Raw genomic sequence first — 24,915 nt, forward strand, 5'->3', positions numbered from 1 at the left:
CCAAGATCACGTGCCGTCGCCCTCCGCCAATCAGTCTGCCCCTTCCATCGCGGACGTCTGCCGCGGCGAGCGACCAATCAGCCGCGGCGTCTGCGAAGGCGAGAGGCGGCGGTGACGCTGGGGCGTTTGGAAGGCGGCGGCGGGCTGAGGGCGATGATGAACTCCCTGGAGCAAGCGGAAGGTAGGGTCCCGGTGCCGCGGGAGGCGGGGAGTGCGGGCTGCGGCCACGTTGCTGCTGTGGAGCCGGCGTGAGACGGGTTTGTTTTTGTGTTGCAGACCTGAAGGCTTTCGAGCGGCGACTGACCGAGTACATCTCCTGCCTGCAGCCGGCGACCGGGCGGTGGCGGAGTGAGTGTGCGGGCTCGGCGGGGGCTTCATCACTGGGGGTGGGTGGGGGTCCCGCAGGTTCACTTCCAGTGTCGGTCCGTCAGCGAGCAGGTTAAGGCAGAGGTTTCCCCAGGACAGTAGCAACCGGTGCCAGTTCACCCCCTGCAGTTTGTATTATCGTCTGGGTTAAACTGTAAGGGCCATGTTACCAGTTGAACAGTGATCCTGTGCAGGCAACTTGTTTTTATTGATTAATGTACAACAGCTGAAATATTGTGTTGGTAAGGCAGCAACTGCAGACAAAATGCAAGTCATCGGAAAATGAAAAGGTTACAGGTAACTGGGAATCTGAATATTTCCAGTGCCTTGTTTCTATTGTAAATCGCTTCGCTGTGAATCTGGATTTCTTATCTCTTAATTAGCTATATCAGCATCCTTAACGATATCTAAATACACGACTACACGTCAAAGAATTGGTCATTAATAAATTAATTTAGACGATCTGAATATGTCACTGTCCACAGACCATTAAAAAAAGACGGTACTTAAACGATTTCACAAATTGATGTTAGAGATTGACATAATGAGAATACTTAAACACAGTTACAAGTTTTAAGAACCTTTATGGACTTCGTTGCATTATGTGGCTACATTTAAACTTGTGAACATTTCCCCACCTTACCCATTTCCATGCATTCAGTATTTCCTATCTGCAATATAATGTAGATCCTGACTGCTGTGCCCAATGCAAGGATTTCATGAGATATACCATATGGATATAAATCTGTACAATATTAATATCTGCAGATATTAGGTCTTTATAGATTTGTCTGCTTTTAAATATTTATACTTTTTGTTTGTATTTCATTAAAGAGAGAAATAATATTCATTTGCCAGTGGCACAGAGATAGGGGGCACTGTAATCAGGAAGTTCCTTAAATTACAGAAATATTGATAAACTGAAGAAATACGATTTCATTGTAGGTAAGTGTGAGGTCATCTGCTTTGGGCCCAAGAAAGACAGAACATGTCACTTACTCTGTAACTGGTAAAGAGAGGCTTTGAAGTGTCTATCTCTGACATTGTAACGGTCAATACATATAGTAAATATTTTAAAAATGGAATGGTGGCTTTTGTATGTAAGAGTACAGGGTGATAAAATGAAAGCTGCAGTTATCAAGCCCTGTTTTGATCACACCTGGAGTACTGAGGGCAGCTTTGGACATTATCTTTTATTGGCTTTGAAGTGAGTGCATTTACCAAAATTACTCCTGGACTCCATGGATTAAATTAAGGAAAGGTTAATTAAACTTGGGTTGTAAAGACTGGAATGTAAATGTTTGAAATATCATTTAATTAAAGTTTTCAAATTACTATGGGGAACTAATCAGCTGGATAGAGAGAAAATTTTTCAATTGATTAAGCAATCCAGGACTGGGGAACATAGTTTAAAAGGGAGAGGTGTTTTTTTCCCAGAAATGAAGTTGGGAATCACTGTCACAATGGCTATCAGAGATTGGAAAGGAAACTTTTAGAATAGGATATCTTTCAATCTGTGAATTATCACCTTTCTTTTAAACAAGAAAATTGTTTGTAATATCAGTCAGGACACCACATGTTTCACTGGACATATTAAAACTGTACTTACTCTGCATGTACATCCCACAAAGAAACTTGCTCTGACTATTTTGTTAATACTTATGAACAACATCCTGAATTGGGGCCCTGCACAGTAAACCAAATCCTGACAATGTGCAATGTATCACAGCATTGTTTCAAACAATGAACCTTCTGTTGGGTCACACATTAGAAATAATATCGTCAACCTACTGTATGATCCAAACTGGAACAAAACATTTGATTGCCACTTTGTGTTTTGCAGGTGGTACATATCGCAGCTGAAGAATGTGGATAGTGATGGTGTTGGATTGAATGCCAGTCAAACCCACTGTTGGGTCCTGGATGTTGTCAAGCTTCTTGCCTGCTGCAAGAACTGCATTCATCCAAGCAAGTGGAGAGCATTGCATCACATTCCTGGCATGTGCCTCGTCTGTGGTGGAATACCTTTGGGGAGTTATGCAAGCCACATGCTGTGGGCTGTCCAGCCTCAAATTCACTTTCATAAACATGTTAAAACTATAAATGGGTGATTTTTTTTTTTCCCCCCCACCTCCAACTAAATACAACTATCAACAATACTTTCTATTACTTTGCTAATGATTGAGAACACACTAACAGGGCAGTACTTAGCCAGAATTGAACAGTTTGGTTAGGGAAGGGTCATTACAGCCAGGATGTAGTCAAAACCCACTGACTTTGTTGTGTTCAGTGCTCTTACCCCTTGATATTGTGTGGAGTGAATTGAATTCACTGAAAATTGGATTCTCATGTCGTGAGGTGCATTGAAATAACTAACGTGCATTTGCAATTTTACCTTCCTTGGAAATGTATACATTACTGTCATTTTAGTGAACCATATCCATTGAGAATTCTCTGATTTGTATTCAATTCTTTACTTGCAGTGATCCTTATAGTGGTTTCAGTATGTACTGCCACAGGTGCTTGGAACTGGTTAATAGATCCTGAAACACAAAAGGTAATTTTAAGCTTTTATTTATATGATTCTCAAAACATTTTGTTGGGAGCAATTGTTTTTGTTTTTCCACAATGCTTTTGTGAATTCACTGCCAAAAGATGAAGAAAAACTGTTTTCTACCGAGCAGCAGCTGTACTCCTTTTCTATAACATTCCCACACATCAGATATAATAATGGCTTTATGGGGAGAGACTCTTTTAGAAAGTTGTAACTGAGTCTATCCAAAATGAATGGATTAAAATTCAGTTAAGGTATAAAATGGTGCTAACAAAATATTGAGTGACGATACAGCTAATTTATTCGAGCATTCGTTATGGGGCAGGATTGAGAATGAAAAGCTATGAACACTATTTTCAGGTAATCTGAATCTAGAAATTGCTGTGTGTTTCAGTAGAGTGAAAATTTAAATGTTCCAATTATGAATTCACCATCCAACTTATGGAAAATGCTACCTATGTAGGAATTGTTATTTGAAATGTAATGTCTTCTTCTAAAACAAAGAATTAAGCAATTTTCAGATTTCTGGGCTTCAACCTGGCATTTTATTTTAATTAATTGCCTGCTGGCTGTTGCCTGTGAGGTTGTGCAGTAAAGAATTAAAGCTGATTTTTAAAAAAAAAATTTGCAACCAGGGTCAGCTGGTCTAGACTAGTCTTATTCTAAAACATTTTCAAAGGTCAGTTTTTCTGTTTCCAATCTCAGCAAATTTTAAAAATGAAGTTAATATATCGGTGAGTTGTTTTTATATTAATGTTGCTGACAATTCAGATAATTGTTTGGCATCTTTTTTAACACGCTATTTAGTTTTTATCTGCTAAAATAGTTCTAAAATTCTTTGATTATATTTTGATCCCTTTTAGGTATCGTTTTTCACATCGCTATGGAACCATCCGTTCTTTACAATCAGCTGTATAACTCTAATTGGTTTATTTTTTGCTGGAATACATAAAAGAGTAGTCGCACCATCAATGTATCCTTTTTGCGAACTATTCAAATTGTCAGCTACGAGATTTGCAGAAATATAAAGATGGTTGACTTTGACTTTGTAATTGAGAATGATCTTCCGAAATTGTGTTCTGTGGAAATGAGCCTTTTTTTCATGCACCAATACTTTATAATATTTAGAGAGGTGTACAACAGAAGATTGTGGCAGTGATTTAACTCGTACAGAACATACTAGCAGTTAATGTTCTTTAAGCTTGTACTTTTTAGATTTTTTACTGTATTGTTGGATAATTTGGCTCTAAGAACATAATCTGTAGTATATGTAATCTTTTGCATGATACTTGCCAAGGAACATGACATATCTTGTAACTATAATTTAATTGGAATTATTGTTTCTCTTAACATATTTGCTTTCAGCATTGCTGCAAGATGTCGAACTGTTTTAGCAGAGTACAATATGTCTTGTGATGATGTAAGTATTTGTTTTCAAAGACTAAAAACAAAGAAAATGTACATAACTAATGCTTGGATTTTAAATGTTGGTGTCCCGGCTGATTTAAGCTGGACTAACTCAAGTACAGGCTGTCCCTGGGTAATGAATGCGTTTCGTTTTTGTGAATGTCCATCAGTTGCTTTTGTCCTTCAGTCAGAAAACACATGAACACTCAATATGGTAGCCGTAGCTCCACAGTATTGAATGGCATCAAAAGCACGCAAGACTGATAAGAAAGGACAACAACTAAAAGTGGAGGGAGAGGGGAAACTAGTTCTGCCAGACTTTTGAATTTAATAACACTGTGGGAGCACATTTGCATGTGGGGGTAAGTCAGGCATTCATAATACAGGGATGGCCTGTATGATTTTTTTTATTTCACATGCCCATTTCTCTTATGAACTCCTATGCTTCACTGCTTTTTGTTTTTTTTTGGGGGGGGGGGGGGGGTGTGGTGGTACCACCCCTTCGAGTTTTGTGGAAATTTGCCTAAATTGATGCTTATGGTGAACTGGAGATGCATTGACCTGATTAGAAAATTGATTGAGCAACAGGTGAATGAAAGAAAATGGGAATTAGAAGTACTCCTTACAGCTTTTCAATACTATGTAAGATTATGATTGATGCTGTTGTGTCATCCACTTTCGTAACCGATCCTGTATGCTTTGATTCCTCTAATGTTAATAAAGCTATCAAACTTGACCTTGAATAGCCTCCATAACTGAGAAACAAAAGCCATCTGGGGTGGAGAGTTCTTCAGAATTCTCATTCTCTCAGTTTAAAAAAAATCCTCTAATTTCTCCTATAAATGGCTGACCAATTACCCTGAGAGTGACCCCTTATTTGCAGATTTTTCAGATAGAGGAAACAAGTCTCTTGCCTGCCATTGTTAGACCCTCCCATAATCTTAAACATTTCGGAGATCATCTGTCACTTATCTCAATTTGACAAAGTACGGCCCAATCTCAACCTCAAATCCCAGAAATTAAACTAGTGAATCAACACTGTACTGACTTTGTATAACACTCTAAATGAAGCCTTATCAAAGGTATGTACAATCTCAGCAAGACTTTTTACTTTTGTACTCCAAGCCCCTGCAATGAATTCCAAGACAGCATTTACCACCTTAATTGCTTACTTTTTTTATACTGTCACTGAACATTTACTATCTGTGTCACATTATTGTTGGATGATATGTCTGTGTACCTTAGATTCAAGAAAGGAGGCAGTTTCATCCTTCCCCCTTATTGTTGTCTGTTAGTGGCTTTGACATAGGTTTGTTCAGTTTTATTTTAAGTCCCTGTGAAATCACCACCCAGAAAAGTACCAACCGACAACTGAATCTTTGGATGTGTCAAGCAAGAGGAGCATGAGGTGTTCAGAGTTGTTGGGTTCCATTTAAAGAAGTTTAAAAACAAATGAATCCACAAGTTTGTTTGCATTTATTGTGGTAGGTTTGATCAAGCTTTCAGTAAAGACGATAGGTATGCTTCTGACGTCCTCATTATGTGAGTGTTGGATTAGTTGGTTTCAGACCTTTTTATTTTGTACTTATTTGGAGTTTACTATATGGTGACACATGGATCTGCTGTATTAACTGGATATTTAGTCCATATCCTGATGTAGATTTTTAGATTGCCAGTACTTTTTGCAGTAGATGTTATGCGTTTTTATGTGGCAAGTTATTTTTCTGCAAGTCCAATTCTTTGTTTTTTTTACTTTTAATTATTTTTATCTTTCATTTTTCTCCTTTCTAGACTGGGAAACTAATATTGAAGCCCAGACCTCATGTTCAATGACACCCTACTTACCAGTTATTCAGTAGTTCCATAAAAAGGTGAAAGTAGCCTCAAATGCACAAATATATTGATGCAGTGTTTCTTTTTGGGTCAACATCAATATTTCAGCTTGGTGAAGTTCCATAGGATACAAAAATGCTCAGCAACAAAGATGGATTTTATGAATCTAGCATTACAGCTGGCCGATAGTTTTGGGTAACTCTGTACAAAATACAATTTGGAAAGTATTTAAATCTTGCTGAATCACTCTAATTTATTAAAATGTTACAGATTGTATTCTTTATGTTGAATTGCTCATTTTATTACTGATAGGCTTTTGTAACTATTGAGTGAGATATTCATATAATTAACATCAAGAATTTAAAAACTTTAAGCTGTTCTCTCAGAGTATTGGGCTGAACTGTATCAGGAACTATCCTGATGTGATTGCTAAACTATTTTTGCATGCTTTAATGCTTCCAGTCCGTTGTTTTTGCTCTGCAGATCCTTCTTTTGTACAAGTTATGTGAATATTACCTTTTATTTTTCATCAGCACTATGTATTATGAAACATTTGTCCCCTTATTCCATTTAGACTGGTGACAAATTACAAACGGATTGCCAGTGCTTTGGGTGACATCTTGAATACTTTGATCTGCCAAATTGTGTAATATTTTATTCATAGGAAGAGACTGTTTTGCAAACTGCTGCATATAAAGATTCAAATTTTACTTAATTATGCAAAATTGTATAAAACAGAAATGAACTTTCAATCTTGCAGTTGTTCATCTTCTCTTGCATTGCTATTCTCGAATGTTTTGTGGGTTCTACAGTTACCACTTTGTATTTTAAATAACTTGAAGATTTAAATTTTTAAATTTTAAAAGCATCATGACTTTGTAAAATCTTTTTGGCCACGTGAGTTTTGTAGGTTTCTGTACATAACAATAAACAATTTATATGGAATTTTGTTTTGAAGTGAATGTAATACAGTTGAGTTGATCGTACATTTGAAATATACCAGGTAACAAAGATGGGATTTGAATACATAAGATGTGAAATGGCAAATGACTTGCCTAATACTTTTGTGGAAAAGATGGACTTTACTCCCATCGAAGGAAGGCCTTGCTTATTGCTTTAGAAGTTGACCTCTTGCCCTTGACCTCTTACTCTGGATTCCACCACTGGCAGCTGATATGGGATATCTCACCAAAACACCTTTTTCTTTTAAAAATAAACCTCTCCATTTTAAATATTCTCTTGTCTTATTATCAGCATAATGAACAAAATGGCGATTTCAAAGATTGTGTGGCACGTGATGTGACTGAAGACTAAATGCAAAGAAAACTGGAGTTGTTGCTCGACGTAAGAAGCTCAGGAGATGACTCATTTGATACCTAGATTTTAGAAGAGAATGGTGAGACCAAGGAAAAACAAATGAACTTTGTATACATAGACAAGTATACAGTATATACTTATAACTGCATAATTCTTGGCATTCATACCAGAGAATGGTTCCTCCTGATGGATTTGAAGCAAGTACAATGATTGGCATTGTATCAAGCATGCAAACAAAGTAGGGATAAAGCTTTGCTCCTTTATTATTGAATCTGCTGATCTCAGTCATGGTCTGATTCAGGGTGCTGCAATTAATTTCAAGCTCCTTTAGCCAACAGGAAGTAGTTTGCCACCTGTTGACTCTTAGAGAAAAATGTTTGCATGGGCACGGTGACCTTGCTGTGCAATCCTTTACCTTCACTTCCTAATTTATAACGTCTAGTAGTAGTCCTGTTTCATATCCATGATGCAGCAAAGTTATGCTATTCTTTTAACAGCAAAGGTCACCACCATCATTTGCAATTTATGCCAGATAACATTGGAGATCTTTTCATACTTTTTTTAACTTAATTTTAATCTCCATTTTACTTCCTGCAAGTATTAGCTTGTTGTATGTTCATGTAGGCCGGTAGAGCAGGTGTTGAGGGTTCTGCTACTCTGCCATTAACCTCCGATCTACATCTGGTCACTGAAGCATCATTCCCAACGTACGGTTAGCCAGGAGCGTGATACTGTTACCAAACCAACTGAGGTGGGAATAGCAATTTCCTGAAGTGAGCCATTTGAAAACTAACAACTGGAAAATATAGTTTACAGAAAATATAGTTTGTTTTGAATTGAAAACATCTCGTTAATTTCTACAGGTTCTCCTTTCAAAGTTGTGCCTCGGAAGGCTGCTGATCCTAATGCCCAGCAATGCAAACTTCACAGAGAGCACCAGAGGTCGGACTCGAACCCACGTCGTCAGAGTTGAGATAGCTGCACTACCTGTGACACCACCTCGCCACTCTAATATATGGCTAATACAGAAAAGGATTGTGTGGGTCACCACAGCCTGCCAACCTGGAAACCTCTCTTTATTTTTCCCTCTTTTTGCCTTTTCGTGAATCCATTAAGCAAGATGATGTACTCCCAATCACCTAAACCCTTATTATAATCTTTTGTGCCGTAACTTATCAAATGTCTTTATAAATTCGAGATCTACCTCTTCGACTGCTTCCCCGGTCCCCTCCATCTACCCTATACAAAATAAAACCTTCACCTGATTTGTTAATCACGAATTCCCTTTCACGTCATATAATGACTAATGGTAACGATTTTCAAAGTGCGGTGGTAAAAAAAATACTTAATAACAAGTTCCGAGAACTGCTAGCTCTATCGTTCTCTGTTTTGTCACTCCTTCCATTTGACCCATTCCACCTGATGGAATTTGGAAGAGGAATTGGTAAACCCCTTTGTTGGGCACGATTACATGCGTCCCCATTGTTTCTGCATGATTTGGTATAGTAATTATATTCCTAACTTTTATTTAAATTTGTCGAAACTAACTCCACTGATTTAGTCTTTGAAGACCGTTATTTAGCATATGGTAAGGCGAAAAAAAATAATTTATATCTGATTCCCATAGAGAGGTCCGTGCTAGGAGGGTGTAGCCTCACTAAAATCACATCCGGATCGCATTAATTCTTTGCGTGAAATGAATTTTCTCCCTAAAGCAAATAGTGGTTAGAACTAAGACGTGTTGAGTCCTGACCTGTCAGAACGTGTCCATACAGTAGCCCGGCAAGGCTGCTTTATTATGAACCATCAATACGGACAGGAACATCACGCCAGCTTCACCCTGCAAGCTGCTGCTTTCGCTCTTTGTCTCCTCCCCGGTCGTGACGTCCGACTGACTCCACGTCCTGGCGGCTGCCGGCGCCGACATGGTCTGCGCTCAGGCTGCGCGCATGGTGTAGCGGCGCGCCCGAGCAGTGCACCGTTTTCCCGGTTCCCAGCGCAGCCAGACACCGGGACCATGGGCAAAAGGAAAACCAACAAGTTTGCCCGCCCGCAGTTTTCCCCAATAGGGCAAACGAATAACACCGGAGGGCTGGAGGAGGAGGTGGCTGCAGACGTTTTCTCGCCAGCCGGGGAATTGCTTGAGAAAGTAAGTTTAGGACTTATATTCTAAGAGTTTAAAAGCGGCTCCCTATTCCATAAGGTTTACTTTTCGACTCCATTCATTTTAAAATTCAATATATTCGCTAACAGCATTAACAGATAGCAAGCAAAATGATTTTTTGTAAAAATTATAAGTTTCCTGCATCTCTGGAGGGTAAGTAAGACGGGGCTCACGGAGGAAAGTTTGGACAAGCTGCCGGAAGGCATGGTAAAAAAAGTGTGAAAGAAAAGAGCGCAGGGTTCAGGGCGTGTGTTCGATTCAGGCCATGTGACAACTCTTAGATTTTGATTTGATGTTGGGAACGAAAACCATTGGAAGTTATTATGGGCAAGAACGATAAAGTAATACAAAGGGCTAGAATATGATGGCAGAATTCGGACAAGTTACTGTCTGCCTGAGGTGAATCTGAGAGACTTGCTGCAGAGTGAGCTTTGTCAGGTTCTAGAGATGATTCACTGGAGTTGGGCAGGGATGGTAGGTGAAGTAAACTCCCTTAAAACCATCACCAGGATTAGAAAGGCACTAATCAAAGAAAGGATCAGTGACCAGTGTGCTGCCTTTTAGAGGGGCATTAACAGTTGAAATTTCTGCCTCTTCAGCTACATAATGTTTCTGGGACAGTTGGGTAGAACAGAGCCCAGGGTGTGGTGCAGAGATAGAACTGGATGCTATTCATATCAAAGCTGACCCTTGCCTTGGGCAATATTGTTAGTAACAAGGTTCGAGGTGTACCACTAGAATGGGGTGGAGGTTGAGACCAGGCTGAATACTATAGGGGCAAGGCGAGATGATGTCACCAGAAAGGTACTGTTGAAGTTTAGGACTTCTAATAAAGCTCTGCAGTGCTATTGATGTGAAGTAGGGGGAGGTGAGCATGAGGTTGGGCAGAAACATCACCATGAAATAAGAAGGGTTTAAGCAGAGAACCAGAAATCTTTGAACCACAAGTTGGGGCAGGGGACAAAGTTAGTGGATAATGTTTCCTTCAGCAAAGCTTTGGGCGTCAGTGGGAAGTACGAATAATAAATACATCCGTGGAGAAGGGTTTTTCAACAATGGGGACCTCAGACATGACAACCCTTTACAGGATAGTGAGAGTGGGGAGAAGTCAATCTGTGATGTCAAGTTGTGATGCCAACAGCTGCAGAGAAATGGGAGTAAGGGGGTGCGAGGGGAACCTCTGCTAAATTGTCACACAAATTGACGATCTCAGAGAATAATGAAGTTGAAGTTTGTGTTTGTTGGTGGTGCTCGTGTCTGAGGAATATCTGTAGGGTGGTGAGGACTTCCATGCTGGAGTTTCAGAGAAGCTGTTCCAATTAAACATAATTTCAGATCAAATTACTGACTTTGCACAATAATGGAAAATAAGTAGTGAACACATTTCCTTGTACCAGTTGTTTGCCTTGCCTTAAGCAAAATAATTTCTGATTACCCTCTCACAATCTGATGAACCTTGGCAAAAGTTCACAAAACAACTTTCAACTTAAAGTATGATTGTCACTTTGCCTTTGTTTTTACTATGTTTTCACGTGTTCACAATCGGAGTCTCTGAGATGGGGTGGGGGAATAGGAGCAGAGTGTTGGATAACATGCTCCCAGAATCAGTAAAATGCAGGTGTCTGATCTGTTTGTGCATTATTGAAAACCATTAATGGAATCATTATATTTTGGGGGATGGGAATAGAAAGATTTCAACGTGAAACTTGACAGGGTGGTGTGATAGTGCTGCTGCCTCACAGTTGCATATCCTCTGACTCGATCCTGACCTCGGATGCCATCTTTGCAATGTTTCCACATCCCCCCGTGATCGTGTAGGTTTCCTCTGGGTTTCAGACATCCTCGAGTCAAGTTGATGGTTTAATTGGCTACTGTAATTTCCCCCTTAGTCCAAGTTAATAGAAATAATATTTGAAGGGGGCGTTTATAGGCATGTGTGGGAGAGAATTAGTTGCAGGAATACAGGGAAATAAGGACAAGGAGGAAATAGGATTACTCTTCTGGGAGCCCATATGGACCTGACAGGTCCAATGGCTTCCTGTGTCATGAGAAGATTAAATTCTGAGCATTTTAATCACCAATTATTTTAAATTATACAGAGGAGTTCTGAGTCTCACACACCAACTCAGTTGCATGTTCACGATGCTGATACAAACAAATTTTGGTGTTCAGATGGTGTTGAAGCAGGGCTTAAAATTATTTAGATTTCTTTTTGATTCATCTAAATCTTACCTTAATTCTTTCTCAAAACATTTCTGGGAACCCAATGCCTAATGAGCAGATTTAGGGTGTGTTACCCCTTTGCAGGCATTTCCTGGCTGAGGAGGATTTGCTAACCTGGTCTCTAACACCAAAATTAGAAGAAATTCTCTGTGTAAAGATTAATCAACATTAAGTTTTAATTTTATGAACCTGTTGATGTCAGCATGATTTTCATTGAATAATTGCTTTGAAAAGTAAAGGATTGTTAAACATTTGAAGGCTAGTATACTTTAATTTCAAAAGAAGATTATGAACATAAACTGCTTTGAATATTGGCTTAGAAAATATCCAAACAAAACGTCACAATCTTTCTATGGATTGTGTTAAATGAGAGTCCATTGTATAAGCAGCTGTGAATATAATTCATGATTTCTGCCATGATGGACTAAAATTACGTTCTTATAGTTACAGAGTGTGTCACCTGATGTTCGAGAATTTGCATGTGCAAGTATTTCAAAACTTGTCCAGGAGAAAAAGGTGATCCCTTCATTTCTGCAGAAAGATGCCATTAGGTGTTTGGGCCCTATGCTGCTTGATCCAAGTGTTGCTGTCAGGGAGACAGCTGCTGGTGCACTCAGGTTAGTGCTAAATGTTTTTTAAGCTTTTGCAAGTATCAAATCAAACTGAGGTTTTTTTTGAATAGTCAGTACAACTAAATATTTCATTTAAACAGGTTAGAATATTAAGATTTTAAAATGCATCAGTTATAAATTGCCATTTCTTTCTTCAGAACCATTGGTCAACCTTTAATAATAAATGTCTTGTTTCCCAGTATATACATTTTAAATCTTAAGGAATGATGATTGTCGACTTCATCATTGTATTTGTAAGATCAAATGGGAAGATTTTCAGAAGGGAAGAGGAGAAATATTATTTTAATTATTGAGGAAGTGAAAGGAGAGTTGTAAACATCAAAGCAAATAGTAAGAATTGTTTATTCATGACAGAAATCTTAGCGCTTGTGGAGGATATGATGTTTGTGATGAGATGGTGAAGCAAGATGTTTTGACCCCCCTTACTGCACTGTTGCGGGAGGTAAGCTCTGAATGCAATAAATAAATTCAAATGCTTGTGTTTTTTTTAGTAGTTTCATTCCCATGGGGTCTTTTTACTGCATTGGTATTCAGAGATGTAAGATATATTACTCAATGGCCTTGACAATGCTGCCAGGCAGAGGGGTGGTAGGTCGTGTTTCTCGTATCTACACATTGGCACAATTGGGAATGGAAAAGCATTTTGTAGGGAATTGTTGGGGAGTTTGTTCTTTGGTTCAAACTCTGTAGTTTGAACTTATTGACATCATGCTGCATTGTAAAATTGTGGACTTTGTTGGGGGGAAAAAAAACTCTGCTCTGTTGTTAGTTTTGTTTTTTGTTGGCAGTGCTGTACGGGTTTAGATACCAACATGGCCAATCCTCAAAAAAACCAAGTTTCTGATAAAAATTATATCGAGGACGTATCCAATGAGGCTATCCATCTTCTCTGGAATTTGTGGTAAGTTCATCTTTCATCTTGCACAAGTTTTCTGAGCAACTGCTGTAAACTTTTTAATGCAGATTTTCTTGAGAACTCAATCTAGTTATCACAGTAAATCATTAATGACGTATAAGAAGAAAAGGTGATTTTGATGATTATGTCAGTGATAACTATTGGTAACAATTTTACTTCCTGTATTATTGTGTAATCCAATAAATTATTTAATGGTTTATAACTGCATTGAAGTGCCCGAGCCAGGGGGAAGGGACATGCCCAGTAATGGGAATGGATCAGGGAATGGTGGGTGCATTGCAAACTATTTTCTATCCATGGATTTCAACTGATAGAAAATTGTGGGTAGCACACCCATGGTTTTCAGATCTATGTTCTTGCACCAGGCATCTCTGAAACAGCCCGATGGAATATTTGAGTTGTGCCTGAAGTTAGATATTGATTTGTACTACTGTAACACAGAAACCACAAAAGTATTGCTTCCTGTCTTGCTACCAACTAGCTCCCCGCTCTCCTGTCTGGCTCCAGGCCCAGGTCCCCAACGCTCCACGGGGGCCTCCTCACTCCTTCTTCCCCCACGCCCCTCCAATCTCTCTCATTTCCTCCCCCCACCATCCCACCCCCACCCTCCTCTGATCCCACATCCCAGCACTCACACCATCCTCAACCCTTCTCTCTCTGCTCTCTCCTCTGACCTTCCTTCCCCTGACTCCTTCCCCCCTCTTGAACTCTCCCATTCTCCTCCTCGGACCCTTAGCAAAGACCCCGCCTTGAACCCTAGCAGCCTTACCTCGAAGAGTTCTGGGTCTGATGTGATGAGTTCTTCCACTGCCTTCACCTCCATGCCCAACTTCTCCTCACCCCGACTGACAACCCCTTTCACATCCCCAGCACTCTTCCACTCGTTCACCCCCTTCTGGCCTCTTACCCTCTCTTGATCTTTTAATTGCTGATGCGACAATGACCACCTTGTCTTCTCCCTCCCCTTACCCATTCCAACCTTAACCCCTCTGGATGTGCAGCATCCTGTTCACTACGCGCCAATCCCAACCTCATCATCAAACCAGCAGGTAAGGGTGGTGTCATTGTGGTCTAGTGCACTAACCTCTACATTGCAGAGCCTAGACGGCAGCTCTCAGACACCTCTGCATACCTTCCTCTGGACCATGACCCCATGAACAAACACCAGGTCACGGCTCTCCGAGACCTACAGCTCTCATCGCATCAGGAGCTCTCTTCACCATGGCCTGCAACCTGATAGCACCTCAGCCCTGCACTCCCTGCTTGTATATCTTGTCTAAGGTCCACAAGCAGGACTTCCCTGATAGACTCATTGTGTCTACCTGCTCTTGCACCACCTAACATTCTCCATATCTTGACTCTGTCCTATCTCTCCTTTTCCCATTCCTTTCTACCTATATCCAGGACACCTCTCATGCCTTCCACTATTTCGACAACTTCCAATGCCCTGTCCCAACCACTGCATCTTTACCATGGACGCCCAGTCTCTATGTATCTCCATCCACCATCAAGAAGGTCTTAGGCCCCTTGCTTCTTTCTGGAACAAAGAACCAACCAATTCCTCTCCTCCAACACTTTCATCTGCCTGGTAGATCTTGTTCTTACTCCCAACAACTTCCTCCCACTTTCTACATGGGCACTTGCATGGTCCCCCGTTAAACCTGTCTTTTTGTTGGCTACGTGGAACCGTCTTTGTTCCAAACCTACTCTGGCACCATTTCCCAACTCTTTCTTTGCTACATCGATGTCTGCATTGGTGCTGCTTCCTGCATTCGTACGCAACTGGTCAATTTTATTACCTTTGCCACCAACTTCCAACCTGCCCTCAAACTTACCTGGAGTTTGTCTGACACGCTTCCTTTTCTGAAGCTCTCTATCATCTCAGGAGACAAACAGTCCATCAATATCTTCTATGAACCTATGGACTCCCGCAGCGACCTTGACTACACCTCCCATAATCTCCTGGAAGGACACCATCCCCTTCTCTCTGTTGCTTCATCTCCACCACATCTGTTCTCAAGATGACACTCTCCACTCTAGGGCTTCTGAAATGTCCTCCTCCTTCAGGAAACATGGCTTCCCTTCTTTTGTTGTTCATGGAGCCCTTGCATGCATTTCCTGCACTTCTCTCACCCACCCTCTTCCCCAGACAGAATAGATATAGAGTTCCCCTGGTTCTCACCATTCGCTCCACCAGCACATCATCCTTCACCACTTCTGCCAACTCCAGTGGGATGCCACCACCAGCCACATCTTTCTCTACCCCCCCCCCCCCCCCCCCCCACTTTCTTCAGAGACCACTCTATTCATGACTCCCTGCTCCACTCAACCCTTCCCACCCACCCCTTCCCATATCCTGGCACTTTTCCCTGCAACTGTAAGAGGTGCAACATTTGTCTCGATGCCTCCTCCCTCATGTCTGTACAGGGACCTGAACAGCACTTTTGGGTAAGGTGCACATACTTCAAACTGGTCTATTGCATTTGGTGCTCGTGATGTGGCCTCCTCTACTTCAGCAAGATGAAGCATAGGCTAGACAACCTTCTGCAGAGCATCTGTGCTCTGTCCACAATGGCCATCCTGAGCTTCCAGTTGCATGTCGTTTCAACTCCCTTACCTATTCCTACACTGATCAGTCTGTCCTTGGCCTTCTCTATTGCCACGTTGAGGCCAAACACAAATGAAAAGAATAGTGCCTCATATTCCACTTGGGTAGCCTGATGATAAGGTGTGTGTTTCTGTAAGCCTGGTTTGATTAGGTGAGTGATTTCAATGCAGACATGGAGGAGTCTCAACTAAGTAAATGTAGTTTGACTGGGCATTTTCCTTTTGTTTTCTAAGTGAAAGCAGCAGCAGGGCGGTGTCTGTTTTCAACAAAGAAGGTTTATTGGATATCTGTATTCTGTGCCTGAGACGGTTCAATGACAATATTGAATTGGCAATTTCCGCCGGTAAGCAAGTTCCATTAAAATTCAGTGTGTTGTGTGCATGTAGGACAAGTTAATTTTTATTTTTTTTTCTTGTTGCATTTCAAATCAATGTTGTTGATGGAACTTCCTTCTGCAATCTTTAATAAAGATTCTGTTTAAAACTTGAATACCAGTTAACATTTTATTTTAATATTTCTGTTGGTAGATTTGGATGACCATTTTGGAAGAATGGAGACAGGTCAATTAATACTTAGTGCCATCTTAATTTGGATCTAAGTGGGACATAGTTTTTTTTGAAAAGGAGCACGTAACATGAAGAAACTAGTTTGGTTTTTCTTGGTGGTCTGAGATTTCAAGTAGAAAATACTTGGAATACATGTATCCCTTCAGTACTTTTTTTCGTTACTAAGCATCAGTCCAACTCCTTGAAACTTAGTTCATAATTGACTACTTATCAGTCATAGATCCATGCTACATTGTTTCTAAGGTTTCATCTACCTTAAGCAAATTGGATACATTGGCCACATGCATTCATAGTTTTTATCATTAATTCAGCTTTTGGGATCGTGTAGCTCAGCTGCCTAATTTCAGTCATCAGATGGATTTTTTGCATATCTTTTTCAGTGTTATGACATGCTCCTTTCTGTTAAGGATTGCTCAAGAGTGCAGATATGTATGTTGGGATTTTCTCTGTGCTTTCCATTGTCAAACCAAGGTTTGTATGGCTTCCTGTTCATTGCAGAAACCTGTGGAATCAGCTCTTCTGTAGCATTCTTCTATTGACAATTCTTTTGGCTTTACACTGCTGATATATGCTTGTTTTGTTCAACCCAGGGCAGAAATCTCACCAACTGATAGAAAAGTGCATGGTAAATAATTATTTTGAAGTCACAATGTCAATTTTTGTAGTCTACATGTGGTTATACTATAGCTTCCTCAGATATATATGTCAAAATCATAACTAGCTATATCAGTGTGGTTATATTTAGTTGCACAAGTGGTATAAAATTCGGGAAAAGACCTTTGAAAAATACTCTAGTATAGGCAGTAATATTGGTAGCAAAAGATCCCCAAAACACTAGTGAATGGAATGATCAGTTGATCTGTTTATATTGTTGAGAGACGAATATTTAGGAAAGCTAACTTGTGTGTCTGTCTGAGCCACTGGCACAGATGGATAAGGATTACCACTGCAACTTGAAAAGGCAGTAAAGGTGACAGAACATCTTGCCTTCAGCACTACACTGAAATATTAATCTGGGATTTGGATAAGAATGCTGTCAATGGACTCAAGTTGACTTGAGAAGATATGGATATTAAAAGTTTGTCTGACAGAAGCAATTAAAAATATTGAGTGGTTATAGGTCATAGAACATAGAATATTACAGCACAGTACAGGCCCTTCAGCCCACAATGTTGTGCCAACATTTTATCCTGCTCTAAGATCTAGCTAACTCTTTCCTCCCACATACTCCATTTCTCTATCATTCATGTGTCTATCTAAGAGTCTCTTAAATGTCCCTAATGTACCTGCCTCCACGACCTCTGCCGGCAGTGCGTTCCACACACCCACCACTCTCTGCGTAAAAACCTTACCCCCAACATCCCCCTTGTATCTTCCTCCAATCACCTTAAAGTTATGTCCCCTCATGTTAGCCATTGTCAAACTCATGTTCAGAACCAGCAGGAATCTCTTCCAACTACAGTGAGTAGAACTCCAGAACCAAGGTCACCAGAGCTCAGTTATCAAGCTACAGTATGCAGACAATGCTTACGTATGCATGCACTTAGAGGCCAAGCTCCACGGCATCATTGACTCATTACCTGAAGCATATGAGAAGATAGGCCTTATATTGAACATCTGCAAAACTTAAGTCCTCGATCAATGTTACCCCACTCCTCTCCAACAATAAAAGTTCAAAATGAGATGCTGGGAAACATGGACCACTTCCCATATCTCGGGAGCCTCCACTTGGCATGTGCAGACACTGATGATGAAGTTCACCATCATCTTCAGTGTGCCAGCAAAGCCTTTGATCAATTGCGGAAAAAGGTTTTGGAAGATAAAGACTTCATACCAGGCACAGAACGTATGGTTGTACCAAGGTCTGGGCAGCAGTAGTCCCTGCCTTCCTATGTGCTTCTGAGAGCTGGATTGATTACTTTTTTTTTGTACTTCAGATATGCTCTTGAGTGATTGATGAATGAACTCTTGGCTGATTTCTAAAGTGGGAGTGGCAAAATGGGGGAGAGGTTTGGTGAGCTTCATCATGAAACTGCCCTGGGGAATACTGTTCCCATTTTTCCTAGATCTGTCTGATTGCCTGATTACACTATGCCAAATTGCTTCATTTGAACTTTCAGTGCCTGATGACAGCAGTAATCTATCTTTCACACCCTGCATTGTGAAAAATGAGATGGTTGGTTTAAAAAAAAAATGATAGTACAATTCTCTATCACTCCATTTGTTAAAGTGGGGCAAGGAAACTGGCCTTGTTCAACAAAGATCTTTTGCATCTAGTGGAATATGTTTGGAAATATTGTTTTCCTTTATTGTACACCCGCAAATTAAAATGAGCTGTATGCTTTCTGCTTATGAACTATTAGACTGAAGTTTGGCTCAGAGGTAGCACTCAAGTTCATGTGTCAAGACAATCTGCGTTTGAGTCTGATGCTAGAATCTTGAATCTTTTTTAATCAGGCTGAGACTTAAGTGCAGGGTTGAAGTATGGGTGAGGCAAACTCTTGCTTGTGATACTAGTTGAGGAAGAGCAAACTTGTTCTCCAGGCCAAAATGTATCCCTTATCCAACATGATGAAACGAACTTATCTGTGGAAATGACAAAAATAATTACACTTCAAAAGATCATTAAAGTGTTGTGGGATGTTCTGAGATTTTAGAAGATGCTTTGTAAATGCTTACTATGTCAAAGGCAGATTGTATAAATGCTTGTCACATGATACCGATTATTTATTTTGAGGCCCAGAATTTTTGCTCAGTGTTAAAGACATAGTGATTCCTACTGGCATGAAATAAAAATTCTCCTCAAAGATCCAGTGATTTGCTGTGGCACAGATTCCATGCCAACTTTCCTACCTCTGCTGCTGTTAGACCTCGATGTGGGGAATATCAGGCAGCCAGCAGCTGTGATGTCATCAAGCTGGCTGAGCATCACATCAATAATTCCTCACAGAAATAAGATTAGAACATCCAGAGATGATTAAGGAAGAATCCAAAATTCTGTAGGATAAAGTTTTCTAAAATATTAAAATCCCTTATTCATGCTCCGAAATTGCAATGTGCATTGGGTTTAGTTTTATTTGCCAGTTGTTTGCTGAGCAATAATTTTGGCTTGGTGTACCATGAAAAATCTACAGACCTTGTATACCAAGTTGGCAGGTTTTCGGAGTATTTTTACGGTGGGACTTCAAAATCAGAATCAGGTTTATTATCACTGACATATGTCATGAAATTTGTTGTTTTGCTGCAGCAGTACAATGCTAAAGGCATAAAGGCGTAAAAATTATAAGCTACAAAAACAAACAGTACAAAAAGAGGAATAATGAGGTAGGGTTCATGGTCTGTTCAGAAATCAGATGGCGAAGGGGAAGAAGCTGTTCCTGAAACATTGAGTGTGGGTCTTCAGGCTCCTGTACCTCCTTCCCGATGGTAGCGATCTGAAGAGGGCATATCCCAGGGGGTGAGGATCCTTCATGATAGATGTTGCCTTTTGGAGGCACTGCCTATTGAAGATGTCCTCGATAGTGGGGAGGGTTGTGCCCATGATGGAGCTGGCTGAGTCTACAACCCTCTGCAGCATCGTTTGATCCTGCACATTGGAGCCTCTATAACAGGCGGTGATGCAACCAGTCAGAATGCTCTCCACTGTACATCCACAGAAATTTGCAAGAGTCGTTGGTGACATACCAAATCTTCTCAAACTCTGAATGAAATAGGGCCACTGGTATGCCTTCTTCGTGATTGCATCAATGTGTTGGGCCCAAGATAGATCCTCCGAGATGTTGATGCCCAGGAACTTGAAACTGCTCATCCTTTCCACCACTGACCCCTCAATGAGGACTGGTGCGTATTCTCCCGACTTCCCCTTCCTGAAGTCCATAATCAATTCCTTGGTCTTGCTGACGTTGAGTGCGAGGCTGTTGTTGCAACACCACTCAACCAGCCGATCTATCTCACTCCTGTATGCCTCCTCATCGCCATCTGAGATTCATGCTGCCAACAGTGGTGTCATTGACGAATTTATAGATGGTGTTTGAGCTGTGTCTAGCCACACAGTCATGAGTGTAGAGAGAGTAGAGCAATGGGCTAAGCATGCATCCTTGAGGTGCGCTTCTGTTGACTGTAAGTGAGGAGGATATGTTATTACCGATCCGCACTGACTGTGGTCTCCCGATGAGGAAGTTGAGGATCCAGTTGCAGAGTGAAGTATGGAGGCCCGGGTTTTGAAGCTCGTTGATTAGTACTGAGGGGATGATGGTGTTGAACGCTGAACTGTAATCGATAAACAGCAGCCTGATGTATGTTTTGCTGTTGTCCAGGTGCTCCAGAGCCGAGCAGAGAGCCAGTGAGATTGTGTCCGCTGTAGACCTGTTGTGGCGATAGGCGAATTGCAGCAGGTCCAGGTGAGGCAGCTCACCCTGCTCTTCTTGGGAACCGGTATGATCGATGCCCTTTTGAAGCAGGTTGTAAGCTCCGACTGCAGCAAGGTTGAAGATGTCCTTGAACACTCCAGGCAGTTGGTCGGCACAGATCTTTGGTACCCTACGAGGTACACTATTGGGGCCTGATGCCTTGCGAGGGTTCACCTTCTTGCAGAGTGTTCTGACATCTGCCTCTGAGACAGGGTCACCAGATGCTGTGGAGATTTGCACAGGTGTGTTACTCTCCCTTTCAAACCGTGCATAAAGGGAGTTAGCTCATTGGGGAGTGAAGCATCACTACCGTTTATTCTGTTAGATTTTGCCTTATAGGAAGTAATGGCATACAAACCCTGCCACAGCTGTCATGTATCCGATTGTGTCTCTAACTTCACACTGAATTGCCTTTTTGTTCTCACGATGGCCTTCCATAGGTTGAACCTGGACTTCTTGTAGGGTTCTGGATCGCTGTTACTTCTTGGTAAAAATTTACCTGTTTTTAATTTACTTGTTGATAAAAAGCATAAATGTACCTCAGATCAAGTAATTTGAGCTCATTTATGGTAGCAAATGGGGCAAAGGTGCAGTCTGTGAAGTCCCTGGATCATTAATAGCAATTTTGGGACTTGGGCCCTAAGCATCACATCACAGCAATAGTTGCTGTCACTGCCCAATGTAATGTGGTGAACACTAGTTGTTTTATCATTATATCTGCAAAATCCAGGCAATGAATTTTAGTGTTGCTTAAAGCGCTATCCGTATATTCTTTCTGTATTTGGTCTTTTTTTTTCATTGCAGTATCAGGGAGCTTGTATACAGTAATTAGATGCTGCCCTTCTGATATTACAATGCTGACTTCGCATTAAAAGTACTTCATTAATGGGATGTTCTGAAAGGGAAGTGTAATAACCACCTTAGATGGAATATATATGCATCAGTAGATTGTTCTGTAGCAGTTTTGGCACTCTGTATGCTCTCAAATTTAATCTTCAGTGCCTTGTGCTGCGAACTTTGATTTGATTGGAGAAGTTTTATTGCATTAACACTTCTTTGTGATTCAGTCAATTGCACATTTTAATGATTGTTACAGATTACAGGTGGCATTATTATAATACGTTATTTTGAAGTTGTTTAAAAAAGGCAGATATTAATGTTAAATTCTATGTTTAAAGACTTCTCAGGGTTAGTTTTCTAATTACTCTTCTATATTCTTCCTCTGAGTAGCCCAACCTTGGTGTCTGTGCAATTCTCAGAGGCAGAACATGACCTTGTGAGCGCAGTGTTGCTTTTTGGCTTGAAGGGGAGTGCACTGCAGTGCTGGGACTAGAAACCTGGCACCAAATAATCTTTTCTTTTTGCATTGAGCCCCCAGCGCTTCTCTATCATCAGAGAATGGAATTTGATCTCTCTTTTTTGTGAATAAATATATAAATGAACAGAATCTGTGGGAGCATCCAGAGACCAAAGGAAGGATTACACGAAAGCTAGAATTTTGGAAATTTGAAGTCTTGAGTTAGAAATTTTGGAATCAAGTTATTGAACAACCATGCAAATAAGAATTGATTGTCAGCTAAAATTTAAAACTGGTTTTAGTATTGCTGTGCACAAAACAACTGACTTGTCATAAAACCTTCAGGAAAAGAAATGTGTCACACTATTGGTCCATGTGTGACTCCAGACCCATAATTTGGAGGAAGTCCTTCAGTTCAAGGGCAATTTGAAGTAGACAATAAATGCAGTCTTGCCAGTGATGCCCACATCCTTCCGTAAATTCAATAAAAAGGACAGACTTGAAGCATGTTTTGTATTTTAAATATTGTCAATATCTGAATTGCCTGTAAGATGTTTATAATCCTACTGGATTAATTCTCCTAAAATATTTAGTGCCACGAATACTTGCACCATGAGGTTTCTGTTCATTGATGATTGCTAGTTGCCTCAGTGAGAAGAAAGTAAACAAATTGGAACAGAAATTAACCAGCTTCTTTTTAAAATGGATTGCTCCTATCATGTTGAGGATGTTTTCCAAAGTATTTTGGCTCTCTGCACTTTCAGATGGAAACTTGAATGGCTTATACCACTAAGCCAATGTTAAGCCTATGTTAAGTGGGATCATTTTTGAATTTAAGATGTTAATTCAGGTCAAATGGATAAAGTTACCAGCAGATGTCCTCTGACTTTGCTTCATAGTAATCTGATCCTTGAGAATGTTTGTGATAACTGCTAACCTTCCCTGCACTTTTAAGGCCACTGTTCAAATACTCACTGTGTGAATTCAAATAACTTCCACCACTTGTAAATTCTTCAAGTGAACTCCAAGATGGTTGTTGGTTTCAAGCTTTAAAATTGATTTCACTCTCCAAAGTTACTTTACAAATGTTGTACAATGTTTCATTGACTCATTGATTTCATTAGTAGATGGGAACTTCTATTTGTATATCAGTTGATGTCCCATGGTGATGCTCTCAGAGAAACATGAGCAAAGTGGAAAATTAGGTAGTGTGCTCATTTCAGTTTTAAAAATATCAGAAAAGACTTTGTATGAAACCTGTCCAGAGTGCATTTGATTCTTGAAAACTGAAAAATATCTATTTCATTTGCCTACTGAAGGTGGATAAATCTGTATTTTACAAACAGTTTCAAATTTTTCATGAGTACAAGAGAAGTTAAATCCCCACAGCTATAAAGAATAAACTATGAAATGTAGAGATTGGAGTTTGGAATTTATATTGCTAGTTTGAGACTTCTTTAAAACAATCTAAGTTACTTCTTTAAAACAAGCAAAGAATTCAACTCGTTGAGCTGAGTCTATTTATTCAGGACTTGGTGAGGAAGTTTAAATGTATTGCTGGACTATAGTGAATGAATAATTGATATAATGCAATATTTCCTGGTGTTTTTCTCAGAACCTATAATTGTAAATCACACTGCTTTCATATTTAAAATAAAAAAGAAATGTTACCTTTTTAAAATTTAAACTGTTTTCTAACTTTGATATTCTACCAATGGGATGAAAGCTATCTGAAAAGCATTAAATGTTCACGCATTCACTAACTGATGCTTGCTATTTAAAAAAAAGTATATAATCTATCATAGGGATCAAGCTTTGGAATTGCTTTGAAATTTTATATGTTTTTTTTCTGTTTTATGAAGGCATGATCATTTAACAAATGTGCTTAACAGTTTACATCAGATCCCATCCTTGTTTCAATGCTCTATTACTTTTCATAGACTGAAGAGAAATCCTTTTGATAGAGATGTACAAGATGATAAGAGGCATAGATCGAGTGGACAGTCAGAGACTTTTTCCCAGGGCGAACCTGGCTCACATGAGGGGGCATAATTATAAGGTGATTGGAGGAAGGCATAAGGGGGATGTCGGAGGTAAGTTTTTTTTTACTCTGAGAGTGGTGGGTGCGTGGAACGCACTGCCGGCAGGGGTTGTGGGGGCAGATACAGTAGGGACATTTAAGAGACTCCTAGATAGCCACATGAATGATAGAAAAATGGAGGACTATGTGGGAGGGAAGGGTTAGATAGATCTTAGAGTAGGATAAAATGTCAGCACAACATCATGGGCTGAAGGGCCTGTACTATGCTGTAATGTTCTATGTTCTTTGGAGTTGTTGAGTGTCAGTAGTTTAGGAAGAGCTAACAAGGAATGTCTTCTCTTCATCCTTCAGAGTATATTTGAATACTTTACCTATAGAGTCATACAGCACAGAAATGGGTCCTTCAGCCCATTGATTCCCACTGACCATCAAGCATTTATTTACACCAGACCTGCACTAATCCCACTTTATTCTCTCCACATTCCCATCGACTCCCCCATATTCTACAACTCACCTACACACTGAGGGGAATTTATCGTGGCTAAATAACAAACCAATCCTCACCACTTTGGAAAGCGGGAG

General features: G+C 40.2%; 2 protein-coding genes across 2 annotated transcripts in view; both read left to right on the forward strand.

Moving 5' to 3' along the window:
* The first annotated feature begins 61 nt into the window (after positions 1 to 61).
* Positions 62 to 7,105, forward strand: cnep1r1 (CTD nuclear envelope phosphatase 1 regulatory subunit 1). The gene is made up of 6 exons (XM_052028388.1): positions 62 to 181; positions 277 to 348; positions 2,850 to 2,923; positions 3,784 to 3,893; positions 4,286 to 4,340; positions 6,119 to 7,105. The coding sequence occupies exons 1-6, from the start codon at positions 154 to 156 to the stop codon at positions 6,158 to 6,160; spliced, it is 381 nt and encodes a 126-aa protein (XP_051884348.1). The 5' UTR covers positions 62 to 153; the 3' UTR covers positions 6,161 to 7,105.
* A 2,074-nt stretch (positions 7,106 to 9,179) lies between these two features.
* Positions 9,180 to 24,915, forward strand: part of heatr3 (HEAT repeat containing 3) — a 39,365-nt gene continuing 23,629 nt past the window's right edge. The window contains exons 1-5 of the mRNA XM_052028442.1: positions 9,180 to 9,626; positions 12,309 to 12,481; positions 12,851 to 12,938; positions 13,285 to 13,397; positions 16,254 to 16,363. Coding sequence (XP_051884402.1) covers positions 9,276 to 9,626; positions 12,309 to 12,481; positions 12,851 to 12,938; positions 13,285 to 13,397; positions 16,254 to 16,363 — 835 coding nt within the window. The 5' untranslated portion in view covers positions 9,180 to 9,275. The remainder of the gene's footprint in view (positions 9,627 to 12,308; positions 12,482 to 12,850; positions 12,939 to 13,284; positions 13,398 to 16,253; positions 16,364 to 24,915) is intronic.

This window comes from Pristis pectinata, chromosome 13 (assembly GCF_009764475.1).
Source record: "Pristis pectinata isolate sPriPec2 chromosome 13, sPriPec2.1.pri, whole genome shotgun sequence".
Classification (NCBI taxonomy): Eukaryota; Metazoa; Chordata; class Chondrichthyes; order Rhinopristiformes; family Pristidae; genus Pristis; species Pristis pectinata.